General features: G+C 37.5%; 1 protein-coding gene, 1 long non-coding RNA gene and 2 gene segments (V, D, J or C); 3 read left to right on the top strand and 1 right to left on the bottom strand.

Moving 5' to 3' along the window:
- Positions 1 to 1,095: 1,095 nt before the first annotated feature.
- Positions 1,096 to 1,730, bottom strand: LOC116708676 (uncharacterized). Its single transcript, XR_004336732.1, has 2 exons — positions 1,620 to 1,730; positions 1,096 to 1,527 (listed from the first exon to the last, which is right to left on the bottom strand). It is a non-coding gene; the product is annotated as an uncharacterized LOC116708676 (long non-coding RNA).
- Positions 1,731 to 1,773: 43 nt separating this feature from the next.
- Positions 1,774 to 3,741, top strand: LOC116709243 (immunoglobulin lambda constant 7-like). The segment is given in 4 exon segments: positions 1,774 to 1,815; positions 1,967 to 1,997; positions 2,335 to 2,439; positions 3,189 to 3,741. Coding segments are annotated over 4 exon segments (507 nt in total).
- Positions 3,742 to 5,333: 1,592 nt separating this feature from the next.
- Positions 5,334 to 7,085, top strand: LOC116709242 (immunoglobulin lambda constant 1-like). The segment is given in 4 exon segments: positions 5,334 to 5,375; positions 5,527 to 5,557; positions 5,836 to 5,940; positions 6,613 to 7,085. Coding segments are annotated over 4 exon segments (507 nt in total).
- A 5,908-nt stretch (positions 7,086 to 12,993) lies between these two features.
- On the top strand, positions 12,994 to 23,414 carry LOC116709383 (receptor expression-enhancing protein 5). 2 transcript variants are annotated; one of them, XM_032547874.1, is made up of 6 exons: positions 12,994 to 13,147; positions 13,238 to 13,370; positions 17,501 to 17,594; positions 18,167 to 18,305; positions 19,448 to 19,616; positions 20,318 to 20,885. In XM_032547874.1, exons 2-6 carry the CDS (start codon positions 13,256 to 13,258, stop codon positions 20,362 to 20,364), a joined length of 564 nt encoding a protein of 187 aa, XP_032403765.1. In that variant the 5' UTR covers positions 12,994 to 13,147; positions 13,238 to 13,255; the 3' UTR covers positions 20,365 to 20,885. The 2 variants fall into 2 exon arrangements, with proteins under 2 accessions (XP_032403765.1, XP_032403766.1); XM_032547875.1 differs by lacking the exon at positions 20,318 to 20,885 and adding an exon at positions 22,689 to 23,414 and having other exon boundaries at positions 12,995 to 13,147.
- The last annotated feature ends 2,000 nt before the right edge of the window (positions 23,415 to 25,414 follow it).

Raw genomic sequence — 25,414 nt, 5'->3', positions numbered from 1 at the left:
TCAAACAGAAACAACATGAAGGATTTTCAGTTCTTGGATTAAAATTAAATCTGTCTTGGACATCCTAGGATCATTTTACTCTGTTTCTAAAACTCACAGGTAAATATATTATATATCAATGTAAGCTGATATTTTTTAAATCTTTTTATTCATTTGCTGTGTGTTTAAATAAAGCTTGCTCTGATACATTATAATGGAGAGTGTTTCATTACTGTCATGACAAGAAGATGAAAGTTGATTTTTATCAAGAGTGACACTTTAAATAATGGTCATTAATAACAACTGCTTAAAACAAATGAAACAGTTTTCTTGTTGAAAACTTCTGCAGTATTTGAATTATATTTTACTATAAAACCTATGGATCAGAATTGTTATCAGAAAACATGATTCTTTGGGAATTTATTTGAAACAAAGAAAAGAATCTCAGAAAATTTCATCTAATAAACTATGAATATCAAGTCAACTAAGGATTGTTCAGGTGAGAACAAACTGAAAAAAATCTGACACTATAAAGTTATCAACACAAAAACACAAATATATATCAAAGATTAGATTATGTAAAAAAGCTGTTTTCTTCTAAGTTAATTGTTTTGTATCCACAGTGTCTTGTTGAGCTAAATATGCTAAATTAATAAAGCAGAAGATACTTTATTATTCAATCAGTAAAATATGTAAAGATAAGATAAGATTTTATTTGGGATAAACAGTTAAGAAAAGATTAATAGAAACAATTCAGATTTATCCTGACCCTTTAATTGATCAAAAGCAACATTTAACATAAATGCTGTATTGTTCACCTCAAACTTTCCACCGTGATCGTAAACTGTCAGGAGGAGAAAATAATTCAGAGTTTATTTATATTACTCACTACAATGTAAAAATATTAGAATAAATAGATATTTATTATTAATAAATTCTAATATATATCTATTTATTGACAGATCGATAGTTATTAGATATAAAAATCTATTTATTTATTTATACTGAATAAATATCTATATATTGCTAAATAAATAGATATCTATCAATATTTTGCATGTTTCTCTCTGTAACACTACAATCTCAACCTCACTGGCTCCATGTTCCAGTCGTCTCTGTGTTCAGTGGTCTGTATCAGAGTCTGTTCAGTTTCTACTCTAACAGCTCAGAGTGTCTGCAGTCTGACTGAGGGAGGTTTTTGTACGGCTACTAATCACTGTGTGAACACTGCAGCATCATTTATTACATGTCCACTTTTACAGTAATAAACTGCAGCATCTTCAGCCTGAACTCCACTGATGGTCAAAGTGAAGGCAGAGCCGCTTCCACTGCCACTAAACCGAGCTGGAGTTCCTGACTCAAGCTTTTTTACTAAATAGATTAGATTCTTTGGAGGCTGTCCTGGTTTCTGCTGATACCAGTACATAGCCTCTTCACCATCATCCGATCTGACAACATCCTGATTTGTTGTACAGCTGATAGTGGCAGTGGATCCTGGTGTAAATGTCTCCACTGCAGGTTGAGTCACAGTGATCTGAGCGCTGCATCCTGCAGACAAAAACAAATCCTTCATTTGTCAGCAGAAAGAAAGGAGAGAAAAGGCAGCACATCATGTTAGAAATGTTGCTGAGTGAATGAACCTGTAAAACAGCAGCAGGTCAGCGTCCAGATGAGGATGGTGATGAGGGTCATGGTGCTTGTTGCTTCTGCTGGCTTGACTGACAGATCTGAGTCCTGCAGTGTTGAACTCACAGGACTATAAACCTTCTCAGTTCACTGGAGGATCAGCTGACCATGCAAAGCCTCCACTCTATGGAAATCATTTCTCTGCTCTCAGCACCAGACAAACAGAGACACTGAACCAACACTAATAGATACTGGATTTAAAACTCTGATCATCTTATTGGAATAGAAGAAAATCAAACAGAAACAACATGAAGGATTTTCAGTTCTTGGATTAAAATTAAATCTGTCTTGGACATCCTAGGATCATTTTACTCTGTTTCTAAAACTCACAGGTAAATATATTATATATCACTGTAAGCTGATATTTTTATAATCCTTTTATTAATTAAGTTACATTGAAAAATAGTTTTAGCTTTTAAACATAATAGAAGCTGAATTGTTAAACAATGTTGCACAAAATAGAAAGTAACTCTTGATTCTCATTAGTGATAAACCAAAAATATTCTCTTAAATTATGAAGCAATTTAAAGCTGAATTAATGTTGAATGATTTGCTGATTAAATGAATTATAAATTTATAATTTATTATTTATAAATTATAAATTTATAAATTATATAAATTTATAACTTTATACATTTATTTTTATTACTTTAATAAACATAATTTCAGCAGCTAGATGTCTACTGACAGTGCAGGAGGTTTTTGTACGGCCTCTCAATGAGTTTGTATCACTGTGGTTGACTTTTGGTGGAGGAACCAAACTTTCCGTTAACTGTAAGTATCACCATTTAATTTTATATAAATCAAAAATAATTTTTAATTATTCTTTAATATGATCAAACGTTATTATTTTTGTGAGCATTTTATGTGTTTTTTTATTTGTTGTGACTTTGTCATAAGATGCAAGATGTTACCATTAGGTCAAACAGTTTATATGAAATACATTTTCATATATTTTATTCTGTTTACCACATTATGTGATTATTTAAAACAAACATTACATCAGTTCTGTATTTTTAAATTAAATAGTGATATATTCTTTTTAGAGTTTAGCAAAGGTTCTTTGCTAAACCACCAATATATCCTTAAATTTAAAAAAATTAATGCATTAAAATCTGTTGGCAGTGCTTGTGATAAAAATTAAATAAATAAAGTTAAATTATAAACTATATTTTGAGCAGTTTAATTTTCCAGTCGGTTAACTTGATGCAGTAAAGAGGAAGTGAAACAGACAGATGGAAAATCTTTAACTGTGTTCAGCCATTTTGTTTTCATGAACCAAATCTTTACAGAGCCAATATATTTACAGTAAAATGTTGTTTTATTCACATTTATATCTCATGTCATGTTGCTCTTTTTATTCCAAGTCCTGACGAGCCTGAAAATGAAATAAACATGGATTAATTAATCCCAGCCTCTAAATCATCCGTCTCCTCAGTGTTATTATAATCCACTATGATATCTGTGTGTCCTGACCAGCAGACGTTGATCTGCTCCTTGTGTGTCTCTGCTCTCCCCTCCAGCCGGCCCCACGGTCAGACCCTCAGTCTCTCTGCTGCCCCCCTCCTCTGAGCAGCTCTCTGGGGGCTCGGCCACGCTGCTCTGCCTGCTGAGCGGCTACTCTCCTCAGGGAGCCCAGGTGAGCTGGGAGGTGGACGGCACGGCGGTGACAGAGGGGGTCCTGAGCAGCTCAGAGGAGGAGAAGAGCGGACGCTACGGCAGCAGCAGCACCTTAAGCCTGAGCCAGGAGAAGTGGATGAAAGGAGAGCTGTACTCCTGCAGGGTGCAGCATCAGGGCCAGAGCCACGTCCAGAGCATCCGAAGGAGCCAGTGTGAGGGCCAGAGAGGCTGACTGAGGCCCAGAGCAGGAGCTCTTAGTGGGAGAGCAGCAGGAAAAACACCTGCTGCTCTCATCAATAGGAGCCTGGATGAAGACAAACTAAAGCTTGTGTGACGCTGAACTAAACTGCTGAGAAACGTTCAACAACTTAGACTAATGTGTGAAGCTCAGCAGCTGGATGTGAGTGGGATTCATTTGCTGTGTGTTTCAATAAAGCTTGCTCTGATACATTATAATGGAGAGTGTTTCATTACTGTCATGACAAGAAGAAGAAAGTTGATTTTAATCCAGAGTGACACTTTAAATAATGGTCATTAATAACAACTACTTAAAACAAATGAAACAGTTTTCTTGTTGAAAGCTTCTGCAGTATTTGAATTATATTTTACTTTAAAACCTATGGATCAGAAGTGTTATCAGAAAACATGATTCTTTGTGAATGTATTTGAAACAAAGAACAGAATCTCAGAAAATTTCATCTAATAAACTATGAATATCAAGTCAACTAAGGATTGTTCAGGTGAGAACAAACTGAAAAAAATCTGACACTATAAAGTTATCAACACAAAAACACAAATATATATCAAAGATTAGATTATGTAAAAAGCTGTTTTCTTCTAAGTTAATTGTTTTGTATCCACAGTGTCTTGTTGAGCTAAATATGTTAAATTAATAAAGCAGAAGATACTTTATTATTCAATCAGTAAAATATGTAAAGATAAGATAAGATAATATTTGGGATAAACAATTAAGAAAATATTAATAAAAACAATTCAGGTTTATCCTGACCCTTTAATTGATCAAAAGCAACATTTAACATAAATGCTGTATTGTTCACCTCAAACTTTCCACCGTGATCGTAAACTGTCAGGAGGAGAAAATAATTCAGAGTTTATTTATATTACTCACTACAATGTAAAAATATTAGAATAAATAGATATTTATTATTAATAAATTCTAATATATATCTATTTATTGACAGATCGATATTTATTAGCAATAAAAATCTATTTATTTATCAATATATAGATATTTATACTGAATAAATATCTATATATTGATAAATAAATAGATATCTATCAATATTTTGCATGTTTCTCTCTGTAACACTACAATCTCAACCTCACTGGCTCCATGTTCCAGTCATCTCTGTGTTCAGTGGTCTGTATCAGAGTCTGTTCAGTTTCTGCTCTAACAGCTCAGAGTGTCTGCAGTCTGACTGAGGGAGGTTATTGTACGGCTACTAATCACTGTGTGAACACTGGGACATCATCTATATAATGGTAACTCTGACAGTAATAAACTGCAGCATCTTCAGCCTGAACTCCACTGATGGTCAAAGTGAAGGCAGAGCCGCTTCCACTGCCACTAAACCGAGCTGGAGTTCCTGACTCAAGCTTTTTTACTAAATAAATTAGATTCTTTGGAGGCTGTCCTGGTTTCTGCTGATACCAGAACATATCCTCGTCACCATCATCCCATTTGTAAACATCCTGATTTGTTGTACAGCTGATAGTGACAGTGGATCCTGGTGTAAATGTCTCCACTGCAGGTTGAGTCACAGTGATCTGAGCGCTGCATCCTGCAGACAAAAACAAATCCTTCATTTGTCAGCAGAAAGAAAGGAGAGAAAAGGCAGCACATCATGTTAGAAATGTTGCTGAGTGAATGAACCTGTAAAACAGCAGCAGGTCAGCGTCCAGATGAGGATGGTGATGAGGGTCATGGTGCTTGTTGCTTCTGCTGGCTTGACTGACAGATCTGAGTCCTGCAGTGTTGAACTCACAGGACTATAAACCTTCTCAGTTCACTGGAGGATCAGCTGACCATGCAAAGCCTCCACTCTATGGAAATCATTTCTCTGCTCTCAGCACCAGACAAACAGAGACACTGAACCAACACTAATAGATACTGGATTTAAAACTCTGATCATATTATTGGAATAGAAGAAAATCAAACAGAAACAACATGAAGGATTTTCAGTTCTTGGATTAAAATTAAATCTGTCTTGGACATCCTAGGATCATTTTACTCTGTTTCTAAAACTCACAGGTAAATATATTATATATCAATGTAAGCTGATATTTGTAAAATATTTTTTATTAATTAAGTTACATTGAAAAATTGTTTTAGCATTTAAACATAATAGAAGCTGAATTGTTAAACAATGTTGCACAAGATGGAAAGTAACTCTTGATTCTCATTAGTGATAAACCAAAAATATTCTCTTAAATTATGAAGCAATTTAAAGCTGAATTAATGTTAAATGATTTGCAGATTAAATAAATTATAAAGTGGGATTTTTATGACTTTAATAAACATATTTTCAGCAGCTAGATGTCTACTGACAGTGCAGGAGGTTTTTGTACGGCCTCTCAATGAGTTTGTATCACTGTGGTGGACTTTTGGTGGAGGAACCAAACTCGTCGTTGACTGTAAGTACCAGAAAGTTTTTCTTTGTAACAAAATTAAAAGTATAATTTTTTTTACTTTTCTAATTAAATTTCCAGCAAAGTTTGTTCATTTTATTTGATTTAAAAATGTAAAAGTTTATGACTGAGCTTCACAGAAGTTTGTGTCGCTCCACAAATGTGAAAAGTCTAAAACAAACAACCAGTAAAACTGATCTTGAGAAACAATAAAATGTTCAGTTCAAAGTTATTTTATCAATGTTTTAGATAATTTAAGTTTGAATTTTCTGACATCAAAACTAACATTTTTCTTCTTTTCACAGTTTTTTGTCTTTTCTGGGTCATTTGTTCCTGTTAATTAAACATGTTTGTGATTATTTCTTCATTTTTAAACTTTCAACCTGAATTCCTGTCAAACTGAACTAATATTTAGTGAGTGAACTCAGAGCAGCTTTGTGTTCACGGTTCATTTGTTTTCCATGTAGTTTAAAGGAAGTGAAAGAAACAGATGTCGACGTTTGAACTGTTTCCACTTGAATGTTTGGTCTCTCAGTTCAACCATCAGAAAATCATCTCAGCGATTCGTTATTCAGAGTCTCCTGTGATGAAGATGTGCTGAGTAATGATGAAGAGTGAAGGTGTCTTCAGCAGCCTGGGTTCTCACTGCTGCGTCTTTTCTCCCCCTCTCTCCTCCAGTGGGTGTGTTGCGGCCCACCCTGACCGTCCTCCCCCCCTCCAAAGAGCAGCAGCAGCAGCAGCAGAGCAGCGTCACACTGGTGTGTCTGGCCAGCGGGGGCTTCCCCTCCACCTGGACGCTGGGCTGGAAGGTGGGGGGCAGCAGCAGGTCCTCAGGGGTGTCTAGCAGCCTGGAGGTGCTGGGGGGGGACGGCCGCTACAGCTGGAGCAGCACCCTGAGCCTCCCTGCAGACCAGTGGAGGAAGGCGGGCTCAGTGAGCTGTGAGGCCAATCAGAGTGGACAGAGTCCTGTCACTCAAACCCTGGAGCCTGACCGCTGCTCAGAGTAGAGCTGCAGCTTCATGCTGGAAACCATCATGTTGTCGTGTTTCATTCACAAACATTACTTTTCACATTTCATTCGTCTTCCTTATGTTCTCTCATGTAACTTGGAGTAAATGGATTGTTTCAATAAAAGTGCAGATTTATGTCAATCACTGTCTTTGTATTTATTGTTGTGTTTCAATGTTCATGTTCTTGATCAAACATCATCTCATTTTCATTTCTTTAAAGTTTAGAAACCTGCACATGTAAAATCCTTTAGGTAAAAACTAAAGACTCTTTAGTGTTTGTGAGGCAAAGCATCAGAAAACTTATTGATAATCCATATTTGTAAAACTAATTTCTACATCTGTGTTTATAAAATAATCATTTAGTGTATTTGAACCTTTGATATTTGATGGTTTTACTTGCTAACTTCTGTGATGTGTTCACTGAACCAGTTCTCATCATTTCTCTGCACCTGCAGCTTTCAGTCAGATTGAAGGAGGTTTTTGTACGACTATAAATCACTGTGTGAACACTGGGCCGGTGTGAACACCCATACAGTAATAATCTCCAGCATCTTCAGCCTGAACTCCACTGATTGTCAGAGTGAACTGAGGCTCTGATCCACTGCTGCTGAAATGACTGGGAGTATCAGATTGACGGCTGCTGATTTGATAAAATAACAGTTTGGGAGGCTGTCCAGGTTTCTGCAGGTACCAACTCAGATCATCATCAACTCCTTCACTGGCTGAGCAGCTCAGAGAGACCGTCTCCCCCAACGCCGCTGACTTCACTGCTGGAGACTGAGTCACAGAGGGATTACCATCTGATCCTGCAGGACGGAAAAAGTAGAAAACATTTGACCGTCTTTCATTTGAGAACAAATGAAAGTAGAAGCTCGTCGTTCCTCACCTTGCAGCTGCAGCAGCAGCGTGATCAACAGAGGACTCAGTAACATCATAGCTGAGAAAAGTTTGACCGTCAGACTGCAGAGGAGCTTCTCTGAGTTTCACTTTAAACTGATCCAGGAGCAGCGAAGCACAGCAATCATTCAAAGCAGCAAACAGTCAAACAGACACCTGGTGTGTGAGGAGATGAAAGGTGAGTCAGATGCAAAATAGAAGAATTAAATATTTATTTATGTATTTTCTCAGCACATTTGCCTTATAAAGAATAAAAGTGAAGTTTTACAATTTGTTTTGCCTCATTGCATAAACAAAATAAATTCTGTCCATTCTCAACTAAAGGAAAAAGTGTGGATTCCTGTGTCTTTGAAAAGGTTTGCAGCTTTATTCAAGTTTGATGATTTAATTGAAGGTGTGACATATTTTGCTTTTGAGGAAAAGTCTCTGGATAAATGTGGTTCAGTTCACTAAGAAATGAAAAAAAATGCAACAACCTTGTTTATTAAAAGATTAAAATATGTACCTAACATGTCAGAAGATGTTTTTGGTCATTAGGAAACATTCAATGGTCCACTAAAGGCCCCTGAACCTCCCTTTGGACACCCTGCCTTACGTTGTCAGTGGTTGTTTGTGTTTCGTGAAACATTTGAATCAAAACTGACGTTTCTTTTACCAGATCACATTTACAAGAAAATAATCATTTTCCTGGTGAAACTTCAGAGGAAACCACTAAACTGTTCAGATAAATTCATCCTCATTTAGTTTTTAAACTTGATTCTGCAAACATTAAGGGAACATTTATAGAAGTTTAATTTGATTGATCTTCCAAATTAAAATTATGTCGGTAATAAAAAGCTAAAAATGAACTATGTTGTGTTTTCTGAAACAAATTGGCACAGAAACATATACGTTCATAATGGACTTTTTTTTGATTGTAAGAAACCATTCATATAAAAGAGATAATATTAATTGTAGTTAATTATAAAGATTTACTGCTGAGCTTCAGGCCTTGGTGAGGTTTCATCTCTGTGTTCAGTGGTCTGTATCAGAGTCTGTTCAGTTTCTGCTCTAACAGCTCAGAGTGTCTGCAGTCTGACTGAGGGAGGTTTTTGTACAGCTACTAATCACTGTGTGAACACTGAGGCACCATTTACTACATGGAGACTTTTACAGTAATAAACTGCAGCATCTTCAGCCTGAACTCCACTGATGGTCAAAGTGAAGGCAGAGCCGCTTCCACTGCCACTAAACCGAGCTGGAGTTCCTGACTGGAGATTATTCACCCCATGTATAAGATTCTTTGGAGTTTCTCCTGGTTTCTGCTGATACCAGAACATACATTGACCACTAGAACATCTTGCTACATCTTGGCTTGTCTCACATTTCAGTGTGATAGTGGATCCTGGTGTAAATGTCTCCACTGCAGGTTGAGTCACAGTGATCTGAGCGCTGCATCCTGCAGACAAAAACAAATCCTTCATTTGTCAGCAGAAAGAAAGGAGAGAAAAGGCAGCACATCATGTTAGAAATGTTGCTGAGTGAATGAACCTGTAAAACAGCAGCAGGTCAGCGTCCAGATGAGGATGGTGATGAGGGTCATGGTGCTTGTTGCTTCTGCTGGCTTGACTGACAGATCTGAGTCCTGCAGTGTTGAACTCACAGGACTATAAACCTTCTCAGTTCACTGGAGGATCAGCTGACCATGCAAAGCCTCCACTCTATGGAAATCATTTCTCTGCTCTCAGCACACTCATGGCAGATTTTTATGTAACATATTATGCTTTATTAAATAACACAAACCAGAATGAAATATGTTAAAGTCAAAGTAGATTTTTCACTTCTGGTTTCCTTACCAACACTTTGCACTTTTGTACAGCTCTTAGCAACTCTGTGAACACTATATCATTGTTGCTGAGTTTATTTTATCTCTATTATCCTTATTGATGATGAAGCTCTCAGAGATCTGCTGATCAGTCTCTGAAGCACTAACTAAATTTAAAGCTAGCATGTAGCATCTTTAAAATCTTAAAATCTTTCAACATCAGATAACTCTGTGCAGGATAAGACTCTGACTCTATCAGAAGGCAGAACTCAGTCAAGCAGTGATGCATAAAAATCATGCAAACTGTTTTTCTCAGCACCTGTCCATGTGAAACCGAGAGAGCCATAGTTAGTTAAGAAAATATTTCAACTCCCTGAGGACCGAACCAGTTCATCTGAAAACACTTAATTCTGCTTTTTATGCAATTTCCTTAAAACAGAATACGTTTCCAATACCTTAGCTATGATGCTCTCTGGTGGCAGTCTACCTTAAACACTGTTTTTATTTATATTAATTTATGGTTTAAGCAAATTGAGTAAGCTAAGAAGAATATCCTGTCCAAAAATCTGAATTTCTTTATGAAAGTCTTGTCAAACTGTTTAAATTTAGCACATTTGAGCTCATTGATCTTGTATGAAAAACCAGCAAAGTGTCCAAAAATGATGAATAAAATATAAATATTTTTATTTTGTTCAAAAAACATTTTAAATGTCATATAAGCAATAAAGTTACTGTTTTCATGTTAACTATATTTTATAAATTTGTTTTTAAAAGAAAAAGTGATTTATCTTTAGGATAAATTTGATATTTGACATAAATGATGAGAGCTAAAAAAAAAAGATGTTACTGGTTTCTTTGAATGGGACAACTGGTTTTTGCCAGCAACCAAGAAACAGAGTATCAAGAATTAAAAGAGATGATGAGGGGTATCCAGGGAGTCCTTGATTTGAGATTGATCAAAAATTTAAGTTAATTCGGTGATTTTTCTGCCCAAGAAAATTTTATCTTGGAACAATAATGGCTTAAAAATGCTGTGTTGTCATCATAACGTGTAAATAACCCTACAATTTATATTTATATAAAAAATTGTATTTACCTAAAATGTTTCTTGTGTTTTTATTCTTTGAAACACTTAAATGTTTCAAATCATCAAATAAATTATGATATCCGACAAAGATAACTCCAGTAAATTCAAAATTCAGGTCTTAAATTATTTATAAATGGTTTTTGTGTTTGTTTGCTTTTTATAAAGGAAAACAAAAAAGCTAATTCAAACTCATTAGACCTATGTAAAAAAAACAACCAAAATAGTAAGTCTACCTAAAGCGAATGTGTCGTTCTGCTCTTAGCAGCAATTACCATCAAACATGTCCTGAAAGCTGCCAATAAGTTAAGGAATTTTTTCCCACTCCTGGCATTGATCTTAGTGGTTCACTTTGTTCACTGGTTACTGCTGCAAAACCCAAGTGGAGCTGAGGTAAAGCAGGATTTCCTCCTTTAATTTTTATGCCAGAGAGCAAAATTCATGGTTTAATAGTTGTGCAACAACTGGAGCTCCACAAAGTTCTACCAAAACCCAGTCCAGTCCAGAGTACCCCCTGAACTGGTTTTCTGTGCAGGGCGTATTCTGCTTCCAACCCCATATTCACTGACTCAGATAGGCCGACTGCACAAGAGAGTATAGAGTATAAAGAATGGACGGCTGCACTTCCAAAGGTGAGTTTATTTTCATAAATTGTGATACACTGCCCCCTGCTGGCGGATCACAGTCAACACCAAATTATGTCAGAAAAACTTATCCCTCAATATCAACCCCACAAATGTATTTTCTTAAAAAGAGTTATGTGATTTGGTTTGATTTATCGCTTATAAAGTCTGAATGTTTTAATGCAGGCAAATCACAAAGTCTTTGTAAAACTTTTTCAAAGTGTAGCAAAAAGTACATTTTGATCCTTGTTTGCTTTACAGATCCAAGTGCTAACTAACTAGCCACAAACCCAGTAAGGTTGGTTTAGAGACAAAGAGCCAATAAAACTGAAAGACGTAATTCAATAAGGTTAAATAGTTCAACTGTTAATGAGTGAGTGTGTCAGGGTCTGGTAAAAAAAAAAAAGGCTTAAAGTTTCCAAATACCACGGCTTCCAGCTTATGCAGTGAACCATAACAGATTCATTATTTCAGAGAAATGTTTGGCTTTTTAATCACGGCTGAACGCATTAGAAATTCAGTTGTCAGTCTAAAAGAAAAAGAAGAATCTTTAAACAGTGTTGTCACACTGCAGAGTGGTAATGGTCCAGCTGAAAATAACCTAAAACTGTATTACACAAGAAGAAAACCTCTAGTCAGCCATTTTTGAAAATGTCAAATGCATTTACAGACAAGATTAGTCTGTAAAAAAAAATGGAGCAAATCCAAAAATAAAGTGTCTTCATGACTATCAAATATACAAAGATGCTAAACGAAATAAACAAATTGCAAATCTTATGAAAGAAAACATCCTGGTAATGCTTTAAATATGTTATTTAGTCAGTAGTGCATGACACTGTACTGGAAACAGTAAAAGTGCGTCATCTCAGAATACAGATAACATCTTTATTTCACAATAAACTACTAGCAGCCACTTCTTTGGAAAAACCTGTGGCTGGTAGAGGGAATGCATTGTTATGGAAAAAAAAAAACTTCAAGTTTTCTTGGCATTTTGAAAGTTTTAAAGCAATCCATTCAGTAGAAAGCTCAAATGTCTCATCAACTGTTTACCCAACTGTTCAACTGTATAAAAAGAAATAGTTTTCACATCCCAGATGAACTCCTGTGCTAACAAAAAAAATGGTTAAAAACACAAACATCTTGGAAAGAAGGGAATAAAAGATGGAGATGTAACTCTAGCAACAGGACAAAGTAAATAAAAAAACTCCCAGCAATTATGCAAATACACAAATAAATAAATGCTATTTTCCTGCGAGAAAAAAAAAAACTATTTCATTCATTTACTTTACATACACTGATAAGGTTAGAGACAGAAAAAAAAACATAACTTCTCACATAAACGTTAAAATGTTTGCCATCCCCTGGGAGAATGGTGCCCTGGGCAATAAGCCATAGTATGCATGTCAGAAACTACCTTTATTAATAAATGTTGAGTTTTGTTAAATTTATTCATGTTTTTTGCCTTAACCCTAACCCCGTGTCTTAGACAATGAGTTTATCTGTAATCTATCTTAGACTGCTTGCTTAATTAAATAATTCATCGCCTCTATACGGTGGCCGACGGCATCCCGCAGGGTTAATTGTCTGCCTTCGGAGCCAGCAGGCTCAAAAAAAAAAAAACCCGTTGGATCTCTTCAACTGATAGGCTGAACGTTACTCTGAGCTGCGTTCTGATTGGTCCGCGGGCCGATTTCAAACTCCGCCTTCTCTGCGTCCTCGCGACTCTCTGAGGAGCCAACGGTCGGGGCGGTTGGCGTTTTTTCCTGCCACTTTCCGAGCAAGTTAACAACCAAAGGTCAGTAAAAAAAAAAAAAAAAAAACACTTTCTTTTCTTGTTTTAGAAAGTGTCACGCGTCGGTCCCGGTGACATTCGTTTTGTTTGCAGGCTCGAGGAAAGGCAAAAATGTTTCAGCTGAAGGAGCGCTTTGTGTCGCTGCTCCACGAGAAAAACTTTGTCACGGACCAGTTGGCGGTGCTGGAGCAAAAAACTGGACTGAAGAGGGAACATATCACTTTGGGTACGTTTACCTACTGAAGAAAACTGACGTCTGAGCTTCACCGACGCCTTTTAACACACCTAAGATGTGAATGAGTTTGCTTTTCGAACAGAACTGCCCAGTAAAGTCCATTGTTATCTAAATCAGCTGATAATTCGCCACAATAGCTGCAACAGGCGGCCGACATTAGTGACTAACTTGCTTTATTGCCCCTCTCAGTCTTTTATTCCAAAGTTCAATCTTTTAATCGTACTATATAATTATGCTTCTAGAACCTTTTAAACTGTTGGTAACATCCCTAATGCAGTAACAGCTGGCCGCAGGGGTATTTATATCCGTCCTAAAATACCAACTGCAGGGCAGAAATGGAAGGGGATATCCTGGGATGACATTCAGCAACAAGCTCCTCCACCCATTAGCTTTCTGGGAGTTGTGTTTTGACAGAGCTCCATTGAGTCAATATGCACAGCAGAAGTCAATATATTATGCAGACCAGACACCATAGTCGAGTTCTTTGTCTGCAGCTGCAGGAAACGTGTCAACCAGGGTGACCTACATTCAGAGCCACCATTTTTATTCAAATATTATCACACAAGGTAGGAGTTTACCAAAAAAAAAGTGCACAGGTATGCATTCAAATGGCCAGGTTTGAAGTTCCAGCTAATATGATTTGTGGAGGTGGCATGTGAGGTGTTGCATTATTTCCTACAGGGGTAGACAAATTTTGCATGTTGGCAAATTTTGTTTTGTAATTGTACAAACTGGAGCAACACCCCTTCTAGGATAGTAAAATTAGTTAAGAGGCTACAAATGTGCAGACATTTGTTTCCTAATTACCTCGCCTGTTGGCAATGATCTGTTTTTGAAAGCCAGACTGGGCACATAAATGTATTTTTGCCATCTTAAGAACTTTATGTCTGGATTGGTGCGCTCACCACATGGCATGCGTGCGCGTGTAGCCACAAAGAAGCAGGAAGTGAGAGTCAAACCGCACGGCAACTGAATCACTTTGTTGGTTATCAGAGCTGTTTTTCTTTTTTATCTAATAACGAAGAACCAAGCCATATGCTGTTCAAAACCAGCTATTTGTTGCATTTTTGTGTTGAATATGTCTAGACCAAGCTTTACAGTAAAAACAAAGAGTTTCTGAACATCTAATTGTGCCTAATCTAAAGCACTTCTGTGTCATCAGAACTACAATGTTTCATAATGTTTGGATCTACAGGAGCCAGTCATTTTATCGGTCACTTTTAAATTGTGAAAATCCTTTTTTAGGGTTGACGGAGTTAAAATGGATGAAATGGACTTGGATTAGGCCTGATGATATCAGGCTGCCAGCTGCATTTTGTATCGCTTCATTTTCACAGTTTGCTCTCAGGCAGCAAATGCTTTTCCATTAAGTAAATGTGTGTAAAAGCTTGTAGATCACCAATTACTGTTGAGACATGATCAACTGTTGATCTTATCTAAAGAAAACCATTATGATAAACATTGCATTAATATTTAAACGCTGCACTTAGGACAAGCTTTCCCTACATATTTAAAATGACGTTGGATGATTGTTGCGAAAGTTCAGGAAACCGTTATAGAACAATTGTTTTGTGATCGTAACACAAACAATTTTTAAAAGGATTTTTTTTTTTTTTTCAGTTTAGTTGCTAAGTGGCAGATTTATATTGTGACTGAACATCGGTAAAATAGCTTTTAGGAAGCCTCCTGTGACAAACATGCTAAGCTAGAGCCACAGTGCTACGCTCCATCAGGCTTGATGGACCTTTTGGTTTTTATTATTTCACATTCTTTACATGTTAATCTACTTCAGATTATATTCAGTCCTTCGTGGCCTTTTAACTTGGTGATTATAGCATTCTAGTAATGGAAATTTGTTACTGATAAAGATATAAATTCGCATGCGTCTCTTCCACGCCTCTCACCTAACTGGCTTATAAAACAGTCATCATTGTTCTCTCCGCTTGTCACTAACCTTTGTTTAGAAAAGGATAATATACAGCTGAGTGGCTCTGTGTTTTGTCCTGCTAGCAGAAATACCTCATTAGCTTCCCTATTGAGCTGTGAGATCTTTCACTTGATACACTGGGAACAATTTGGACTTATGACATGGACACTGATAAGGACTGATGTCTTTCTAGCTTCTGTCCTGCTATAGTATTTTCCCCTTCATCATGTCCAATCAGAAGAAAAGGATATTAGAAAGCAGTGAAGCATTGCTTCTTGCCTGTCACTTTAGTAATTAGAGGTGTGAAGATAAATGTACTGATAGTCTTCTTCTCTACTGTGTCTGCAGCCAAATGTTTGACAGTTGGTACCCTTTGTTTTCCAACTTCATGTTTTTATCGCTTGTTTTAAACCGTCATTTTGGGGTTGGGCCTTTTTTGTTGTTGTTTTGCTGAGCTGCAAATTTGTCTGTCATTTAAGATCTTAATCTAAACTTAGGGTTTATGAAAGATGTACCAATGTGTGTGCCCAATACCTGATCTACAAGTTTTTGTAAATATTTGACCACTTTCCAAATTCTAAGATCCATAATCGAGACTGTTCAAAATATGTCTTGATGCCATAATTTCCGGATTATTGGACACACCTGAATGTAAGCAAATTGGCACACCGTAAGCCACACCCACTAACTTTGGAAAGAAAAATGCAGCACCATTTTAAACGTTAGTGAGTATCCTCTAGAGCAAGAGTGTTTCTCGACGTCCCACTAATAACTTGGTTGTTTTGTTCAGATACGCGTGTGCCCTGAGAATGCAGACTTGCTTAACTCGATAATTTCTCAAAGGCTGCCATTATCGCCAAGTCCAGGACTTTCCATTCCAGACAAAGTTAGAAAAGTCAGAGCAATAAAATGGAGCTACCTTGCTTGACTGCAGACGCATTCCTTCCTGCTATCTGCTAAAAACAGCTCAGAATAAAACTCAGTCCTTTGCCAATTTGATGAAATGTCTCAAAGCTGGCACAAATTACTTTTTGTTGTAGATAGACTTTCCATTGCTGAAACGGTGAGGTACGGCCCAAACAAAAGTACAAAAAGGCAAAAGAGAAACATGCTGAAAAAAAATTACACCAACCCCCTGACGTCCCTGTGAGAAAAATGTTTATACGATGGATGGAGATGGCATTTGCTGTGAATCGATACCGTATGAATAAACTGAGATAAAATCCAACTGAATTGACTCATTCCACACGGCTGTGTAAATGTTTCAGCTTTTTCTCATTAACATCAACAACAACAAAAAAAACTCCAGCTGCTTTTGTTTCACTCAAGAAATCTGTTTGGTTCCTGCAGACCGGAGTTCTAACTTTCCACCTTTTTGTTTTGGGTTTCATCTTTATCACAGAGATGTTCATCCCGACATTTGTGTAGCTATTTGTATATGAACTGCAACAAACAAATGAGATGTAAAGAGCAGCCAATTGGATCAGAGCCATTTATAACTAGGATCTGTGACTCCTAGTTGAGCGTTATGTGAGATGTGTGGTGCTATGAACATGTTTGGTTGTATTTTTTAATAGACCAGGCAGTTTTACTGTAGTTCTAGATTTATTTAGAAGTATCAAAATAAAAACATTGTTTTAAATCATAACAATCGCAAACATAAGATGAGGCGCCACTGGAGAAACCAGCCAGTTATGATAGAGAAGTATCTTGGAGGTTTTTTATATATAATTGTACTTTTAATGACAGTTTTAGCTCGACGTTTACATTTAGACATAAGGTTTAGGTTTGAATATGTCACTGTTGTACGAGCCTATCGTAAGATGTTGAATTTTACATGCCTCATTGTAGAAACATGGAACTATAAAGCAGTCCAGAAGAACACAGCATTTTCTGCTAAAATGATTAGAATATGAATTGCTGATTAAAAAATATAGACGTCACTTTTAAAAGCCGACTGCCTTGAAATTTTCTTTGAACACGGATTGCTTTCATTTTGTATGCAGAGTCGGATATTGGTGAGTTTTGAAATGAGCGTAGACGTTTTTGTTTGTGTTTTAGTTTGGTCCTAAAACCTGTTCCTGTTGGTCTCCCGTCTCGTGATGATACTTTTAACAGTGTTTGTATTATAACTGGATATCCTCTCCTCCTCCCCCATACCCCGCCCTATGCTCTCATCTTTCTCGTTTCGCAGTTGCTTTCGGTTTTATCGTGCTCTACCTCCTGTTTGGATACGGAGCCTCGCTGCTCTGCAACCTGATTGGATTCATCTACCCAGCATATTTCTCGTATGTATGTCGTCAACTTCACGTTTGTGTCAGAGCAGCGCACCACAAGCTTTTACAGATTCTTCTTTTTATAAATAAAGCCCGTCCAAATTTTTTTCTTGTCCTAATGTTTAGTTGTAAAACGGACCTATCATGTTTAACTCGCATTACATCTGCGCACAGTGTTTATATCTGAAAGAACTGTAAGAAATGCATGATTTGTTGACCTTTTAATTCCATTTTCATGAATTCATGCTTTGTATGCCAATAATATATTCAGCCTGTTTGTTGAGTTTCACTGCAGTAGACGCCCACATCTGGGACGCATGATAGTACTCAAAGTCCCAAGTGTTAGAAGCATCAAAATGACTGGAAATGTAAGGATAAATTCAGCTCACAACAAAACTGTAGCACTTCCTGACAATAGACCAGCTGGGTTTACAGCTGAAAGTCACTTTAAAAACACTCTTCTTTTTTTCTTTTCATTTGCAACACTTCACTAAGCTTTTCACCATATAAATCTAATAAGTTTGTATAAAAAGTACCACACACTGGGTTAGAAGCATCTCTCTATTTTCCTCCTGTTTTCTCAGCATCAAGGCCATTGAGAGCACCAACAAGGACGACGACACCCAGTGGCTCACCTACTGGGTTGTTTATGGCTTTTTCAGCATTGTTGAGGCCTTCTCTGACATCTTCCTCTCCTGGTTCCCCTTTTACTATGCTGGGAAAGTAAGTTGATGCATGTCATGTCTCTCATATAAAATGCTCACATGGGTTTGTGAGCATCCGTTCCGTTAGAAAGTGTGAAGCATTAACTATTTTTGAGCCCTTATTGTTGGGGAAAAACGTCTAATTTCTGGAATCAGTAAACGGAGAGATGCTATATTCCGAACAGACGATGAAGAATGCAATTTAATATACCTTAAAAAGGTAAACAAACCGTTGGACACATGCTCCAACAGCATTTTTTATGTGTAAAATTCAGGGTTGTATTCCGTTTTTACAGTACAGAAAAAGGCTTTACTTTTAGCTCTTGAGCTCATTGAAAGGATTATTTTGCAGAACTCCTTTTAATTTTCACAGATTAAAGGTAATTACTTCTTGTTCTGGAATTTCTAAAACTGTTAATCCCATGTCGCTATGGAAACTGTAACTTCAAAAACATCATTTGGAGGTGTGTTGGATTTTCTGGTAATGAGAAGTGAGTTGTGCTGCTCGGAGGTCCAACTCTACCTTCAAATCTGTGTTCACATCATATGATAAAACGATGGGAAAACCGTTACCAACTAGATGAAAATGCTCCTTTAATTCATGGTGCTGAAAAGTAATTCTAGCTAATGTGGTTGTCATTGGTCTATAGTCACAGTCTTGTCAGTGTAGTCGTATGAATCTCTCAGTGAAGCACATTCTGCTTTTTCTGGTTGATGACACAAGACGGCGGTACTTTGTGGTGGTTTTGAATACACCACAAATTTCAAACATTATTAGTTTATTGTTTTTAATATATTTGTATAATTAAAATATTCTGATTTCAATGGTCTTAGTCTTATTTTTAAATGTGTTCTAATTGATCAATTCCTTAAAATAAGTGAAGAATTCATGCTTATCTTCGTTCATCTCAGAGAGAACAGCTTCAGGACTTTCTACAAAGTTCAAAACTTAAGTAGAAACGCACACCAACTTCCTGAATATACAAGTCTGCTGTTGATGTTGGTGGAAAAGACACAAAGTACCAAGTTTGCAAACACTGCCCTCTTGTGGATAATTTGTATAAAAGCACTTTTAGGAACTATATCTGTTGTGGGGGAGGAAAAAAAGCAGACAGAGGAAAGGTTACGGTTTATCTGAGATCTGTTCTGCTGTCTCCACAGTGTACGTTCCTGATCTGGTGTATGTCTCCGGTGAAGTGGAACGGCTCTGACCTGTTGTACACGCGGGTGATCCGGCCTTACTTCCTGAAACACCAGAGCGTCATGGACAACATCGTCAGTGATATAACTTCCAAGGCCAAGGACCTCAAGGACACCGTGACAAAGGAGGGTGAGTTACTAATCGCTCTCACACACACCATCTCATCTCAATAAATTATAATGCCAACAAGGTGATTTATTTTGATAGTTATATAGAGATTCACACAGTGGGTTTGTCTGTTAATATTGTTATAAACAGAACCCATGTTTCAGTTTCTCAGAAAATTATATTAAGACCAATAAAAAGACATTTGACACCTTTCCAGCAAACATTCATTGATGGCAGAGTAAACCACAGGAAGAAGCTTCCTGTTCAGAGTACTATATCCAAGCATATTAATAGAAACTTGAGTGGAAGGAAAACGGCTTAAAGCAGAAGCGATAGCCACAATTTAAGATTGAAGAAAAGCCTGTTTGAGAGTTTTTGGGAGATTGATGAAGTCTGAACTTTGGCTAAGGAGGAAAAAAAGGACCTGTTTGGACCACTGTTTCTCAGTGGTCCAAAGTCCTCTTTTCAAGTTAAAGAAAATTTTATATTTCATTTGGAAACCAATCTACCAGTTTCTGGAGGAACAATGGAGAGGCTCAAAATCGAAGTTGCTCGAGGTCCATTGTGAAGTTTCCACAGTCGGTGACGATCCGAGGAGCCGCGGTGGTCCGCTGTGTCTATATCAAGTCCAACAGCAACGCAGCCATCTTGTGGGAACGTTTTAGAGCTTCATGCCTTGCCCTGCTGACCACTTTTATGATGCGGATTTCATTTTTCTGCAGAACTTGGCACCTGGTCCATCAGCCATAAAGACCCATACCTGGTTTAATGACCATGGTGTCACTGCTTGATTGGCCAGCAAACTTGCCTTGCCTGACCCGAACCCCAAAGAGAATCTATGGCGTATCGAGAGGAAAATGGAGGGACCAGAGGCAGAAATGTGGACGACCTAAAAGTTGCTGTTACAGAGTTGGGCTTCCTTAACTCCGCAGAGGCAGATCACCTCCATGCTGCTCTGCATTAATACAGTAGATCTTTCAAAAGGAAACAGACCTAACATTGTACATATATATATATATATATATATATATATATATATATATATATATATATATATATATACAATGTGCAATATATATGCACAGCATATATATATGCACAGCATATATATTGCACAGCAGGGGTGCGTATAGGGGGTAAAAGTTAGGACAATTCCAAGGCCCCCCCCCCCACAAAATAGTTTTATTTATATATAGAAATAGAAAAAAATGGGTTTCCTGTCAGTGTTAAATAAATCCTATTGTGCCTTTTTTTAATTGTTTTTAGTTGTAAACATTAAATGTTACCACTCCAGACCAAAAAGCACACATTCATATTTGCCCTGAACCCCCCCCTCCCCGGATCTGCATGAAATGGTTCGTTCCTGCTTAGCGCACTTGACAGTGTTCAGCAGCAGACAGTAGAAGACCAGAACGACCAAGAAAAATTATAAAGTCAGGTTTTCAAAATGTACAGCTTTTCAAATGGTTGAGATTATCATAGTTAGCTTAGCTACAACTAGTGTTTGTCTCAATTTCACTAGCATTTAATAAATGAAGGAAAAAGTTAACGTTCATAGGTTTCACTTGTCCCCGTACCTTTTACCACACTTAGCAACAGATGAGTCAGTCAGCAGCAACAATAACCCAGATACCAGCATAAACCCTCAACCCCTGTCCCTGTGAAGTAGATGAGCAACACTGATCAATGACAAGCTAGTTAGCATCATTCCAGGGAGTCTATAGGGATTTCTTTGTCTCTTTGCTCTTTATAATTGTACAACAAAAACAACATATTTATTACTGACAGAAATTCAAACAATCTTTAAAATATGATCATAATAAACAGCCTTCTGTCCGGACTGGAGCCAGTCCTACCTTAGCTTGCGCTTAAATTACAGATATTGGCTGCCGCGGTTAAGTGAAATTAAAACTGCAGTATGTAACTTTTATAAAACTTCTTTTTTTTTTTTACGCATTTGTTAAAACTCTCAATATGTTGTGACAGTATGGTACGAGATTTCCTCTGCCTTCTCCCAGTGCTATCTAGAAACAACCAATCAGAGGCAGGAGGTGGATTTCAGTGCTGTCAATCACAATCTCATGTGGCTGCTCATCCTTCCTCCCCCCTCGCTCTGTGCTATACCGCAGCTAGCATAACCTGTTGTGAATGTTCAGTTTAGTTACCATAACTACCAATGACGGCAGATAAACAGTTTTTCTGTAACGATAAGTTGTTTTTCCACCATTAGCACATTTATCAGTAAATGAATGAGGATGCTTGATGGCGCTAAGACCCTCCTCCTGGTTCTGATTGGTTGTTTTTGGGACAAACGGTGTATTTCTTCAGACGGCAACAGTAGCCCTGGATGGAGGTGGAGGAAATCGATCTTTTAACAGATCGTCTTTTTCATAGCAAACTGTCGTGACATGGTGACAGCTTTAAAAAATATGGAGGAAACATGTTTTTATTAAGGTTATATACTGCAGTTTGAAAAAAAAAAATACAACTATATAGCAGTTTTTTAGAAGTCTGGATTGCTTCATGTATATTTTGCACATTGCCTGTGAGTGTTGCCGGTGGGGAGAGACCTTTCAGTAATCTAAATGTAATAAAAAAATCATTTAAGCAACCTATTTGCACACAGTATGCAGACTGCATGTAAAATTCACCAGCAGTAAATACTGTTAGTGTTGGTATCGGACCAAAGAAAGCAAGGATTTAAAATTGTGATGCTTTTGATGGGTCAGACTCAAAAAATTGTACCTGTGGGTGTGGGGGGGCATTTAATTTTTTGTCACAGGGTCCAAGATTCCTGGCGGTGCCCCTGTAGCGCAGTACCTTGTTTAGATTTTATATATATATATATTTTTTATATTGGTCTTATGTAAAGTTCTGATTTTCTGAAACTGAATTTCTTTGTTTTTTATATACAAGATGTAATCCATAATAATGAAAATGAAGAAAAATAAACTTGGGGGAAAAAATCAGTGACTTTTTTTTTTTCATTGAATAAAATAATTTTAATGTTAACTTATTTACACGTATGTCTACATTAAGCTGTAACGTGACACAGCGGACTGTAATCTCTTGCGATTTTTCTTTTTGTTCTAGCTGTCCACCAAGCTCTCAGCCATGACAAGGATGAGTGAGAAGCACAGAGGATAACCTAGTGTGCATGTGAGTGAGGGCGTGTGTGTGTGAACGTCACCTTTTTCTGTGGTCCTCTTATGAAGATGGATGACTAACTGCCCTGCTCTTTGTGGAGTCTGTGCCTTTCCTCCTGTGAAAACAAATAAAATATTGCGCATCAACATCAGTTTACTGCTATCGGTACGTTGAAGACAGTCAATGAAGCTGTGACTTTTGTTTGTGATCCGTTATGAAGACGACTGGGAGAAGCGTTTATTGAAGAATCATTTGTTTACTTGTGCGTAGCTGTGATTATAATCATTTTTTGGGCAGAAGACTAATAAATTACACTACTTTCAAGCTTTAAATTAAAATAGATCTAGCTCTACATTCATATCGAGGTTTGATTAGGAAATAAATCCAGAGGTAAATCGACAGCGTCTCAGGAACCTTTGAAGATCTTCTCTGCCTGTTGGTCTAAAGGCTCGTTGCCCTAAAATATATTTATAGACCGCCTTCTGTTGCGTTGATAATCATGTCATCTGTCTCCTTTTCTCTCCTTCATGTGCCAGACTGATCTCAGTCTGAGGTATTGGGAACATTCCCAAGCTTTGACATTAACTGGAAACCTTCTGGCTTTTAAAATGTCTTAATTTATTTTCTCACGATGATTTAAAGAAATAAAACTGGAACTCCGATGAGCTGAAACTCTGTGTGTGGTTTTATTTTTGCACTCGGTCTGCCTCATTCTGTGTCTGTACCACACTGTGTGTAATTTGGACCTAATAAAATCCCATTTCACAAAGTTCATGCTCCGCTGCTTTGCTGTAATCGTTTTTCTTTTTGAAGCAGCAGTGGGTGTTGGGTATTCCACTCCCTCTGCCCCCGTCAGTGTTTTTTCCTCATGTTGCTGTGAGGGATCTAGTATCCTATCATTCAGTCCACCTAACTGCCCATGCATTCATTTCTGCTTTGCTCTGCGTTCATGGCTGAGGGGCCTCAAAAGAAAGACGGTTTGTGTTTGTGCGCTGGGTGTAATATGTTGAGAGATGGTGGACGGTCGGTCGGCACCAGAGGGAATGAGGGGCGCCCATCTGGAAGTTGTTTCTGTGAGGATGTCTTTGTGTTTGGTGTGTGTGCTTTCAGTCTTGTAATTGACTTGGTGCAGGGAAAAAATACCCAGATTACTTGGTAATCTGTATGACACTTTCTGGAAAACAAGGAATTTGAAATATTTCCCAGTTTTTTGCAGAGACGTTGACTGAATAACATTTTGTACTTCCAGAAATCTATTTATTCACTCATTCATCCATTTCTGTGTCCAGCTGTCAGTCTGGCCATCCATTTGTCTATCCATCCATACATGAGGTTGTCGGTCATCTGTCAGTCCAGCCTTCTATTCGCTTGTTTTTGCAGGTTCCACATTGATAGCCAGACTACTCTAGGAATAGCTGCAGTAATGTTATTAAACTTTTTATTTATATTAAAATATGACTAAACACGACTGAGAATCATGAACATTTCCTACAAATGCAGTGGGGGGCCTGCCTACAGATTGAAGTGTTTAACTTAAAATGTATTTTTTTTTCTCTTGTCAACCTTCTCCATAAATTTCCAACTGATAAATCCTAATGCACATGATGACCCTCTGACCGTACACAGAAGTAGATATCCGTTACTAGAAAATGTCAAAAAAAAAAAAAAAAATTCTGATTGCAGAGATTTCTTCTCCGTATCGACTTTAAGGTGTCTGAAAAGCTGTGAAGCAAAACCTAAAAGTCATCGAGCTTCACGGAAGACCTAAAATCATTAAATTAAGTGTGGAAAATGGAAGAAAAAGTTTCCACAGCGGGGAGTTCCCCTTCTCGCCGACAGAGGGAGACAAACTCAATGCGGAGTAGATGCAGAGCTGGTGAGTCATACAGGGAGGCTGTTCCGTCCACCCGGCACGCCAGAGAACCGGGCCTGGGAGGAAAGGTCCGTGGTCTTACTTCAGCACCAGAGAGACGATGGGGAACATTTAAATCTGTCTGATGGCAGGAGGGAGATTCTGGACACGCCAGGGCAAATAATTTGGGTTCCGGATGCGTTTGGGTGTCGTTACACAGCCGACAGCTCACTTCCTGGTACATCGTGTTTGGATCCGTCATCACATCATTAATTCTTTCCACTGCGTGTTTTCTCGCCTTATTAATATGTATAATGTGCTGCATTCATGAAGTCCTTGAGCCTTCAGAGGAGATGAATGTCGCTATCCATGGTGCTGATCTGCTTTCATGGCAGTTTTGTGGATACATTTAATAAAATCTACATAATTTTTTTTCCTTTTCATTCAGTTCTAATCACATTTTCATACAATAAACACTTCCTTTCATCGTTTGACCTAAAAGGTTTCTACTCGATTTCTAAAATTTCTTACACCAGAGAAACCTTCTTGAGTGCTAATGATCCTTTTTCACGACACAACATTGAGTTTGAATAAGATGCGTTTAATTAACATGCACACCAGTTGTCCAATAGAATTTCCTGTTATGCAGTATTTACAGTGTTGTTCAGGAACAACTGGACCAGCATCAACAACCAGATCAGTCTCTGTTTTAGAAAGAAATTACATTTCTACAAGGTGAACGACAGAGTGATATAGAACGACGCTGTCGTGTGTTCCTCTCTTAAAATCTGAGTGAAAGATTCTTTTGAATGTTGCACTT

The sequence above is a fragment of the Xiphophorus hellerii genome, chromosome 19 (genome assembly GCF_003331165.1).
Source record: "Xiphophorus hellerii strain 12219 chromosome 19, Xiphophorus_hellerii-4.1, whole genome shotgun sequence".
NCBI lineage: Eukaryota > Metazoa > Chordata > Actinopteri > Cyprinodontiformes > Poeciliidae > Xiphophorus > Xiphophorus hellerii.
The sequence above is the reverse complement of the archived record's forward strand: the minus strand, read 5'-3'. Positions and strand labels throughout refer to the sequence as shown.

Excerpts from the sequence above, each read along its gene's own strand:
- LOC116709383 (XM_032547874.1), top strand. The coding sequence starts at position 13,256 with ATGTTTCAGCTGAAGGAGCGCTTTGTGTCGCTGCTCCACGAGAAAAAC. Across the intron at positions 17,595-18,166 it reads ATCTACCCAGCATATTTCTC|CATCAAGGCCATTGAGAGCA; the intron begins GTATGTATGTCG and ends CTGTTTTCTCAG. Across the intron at positions 18,306-19,447 it reads CCTTTTACTATGCTGGGAAA|TGTACGTTCCTGATCTGGTG; the intron begins GTAAGTTGATGC and ends CTGTCTCCACAG.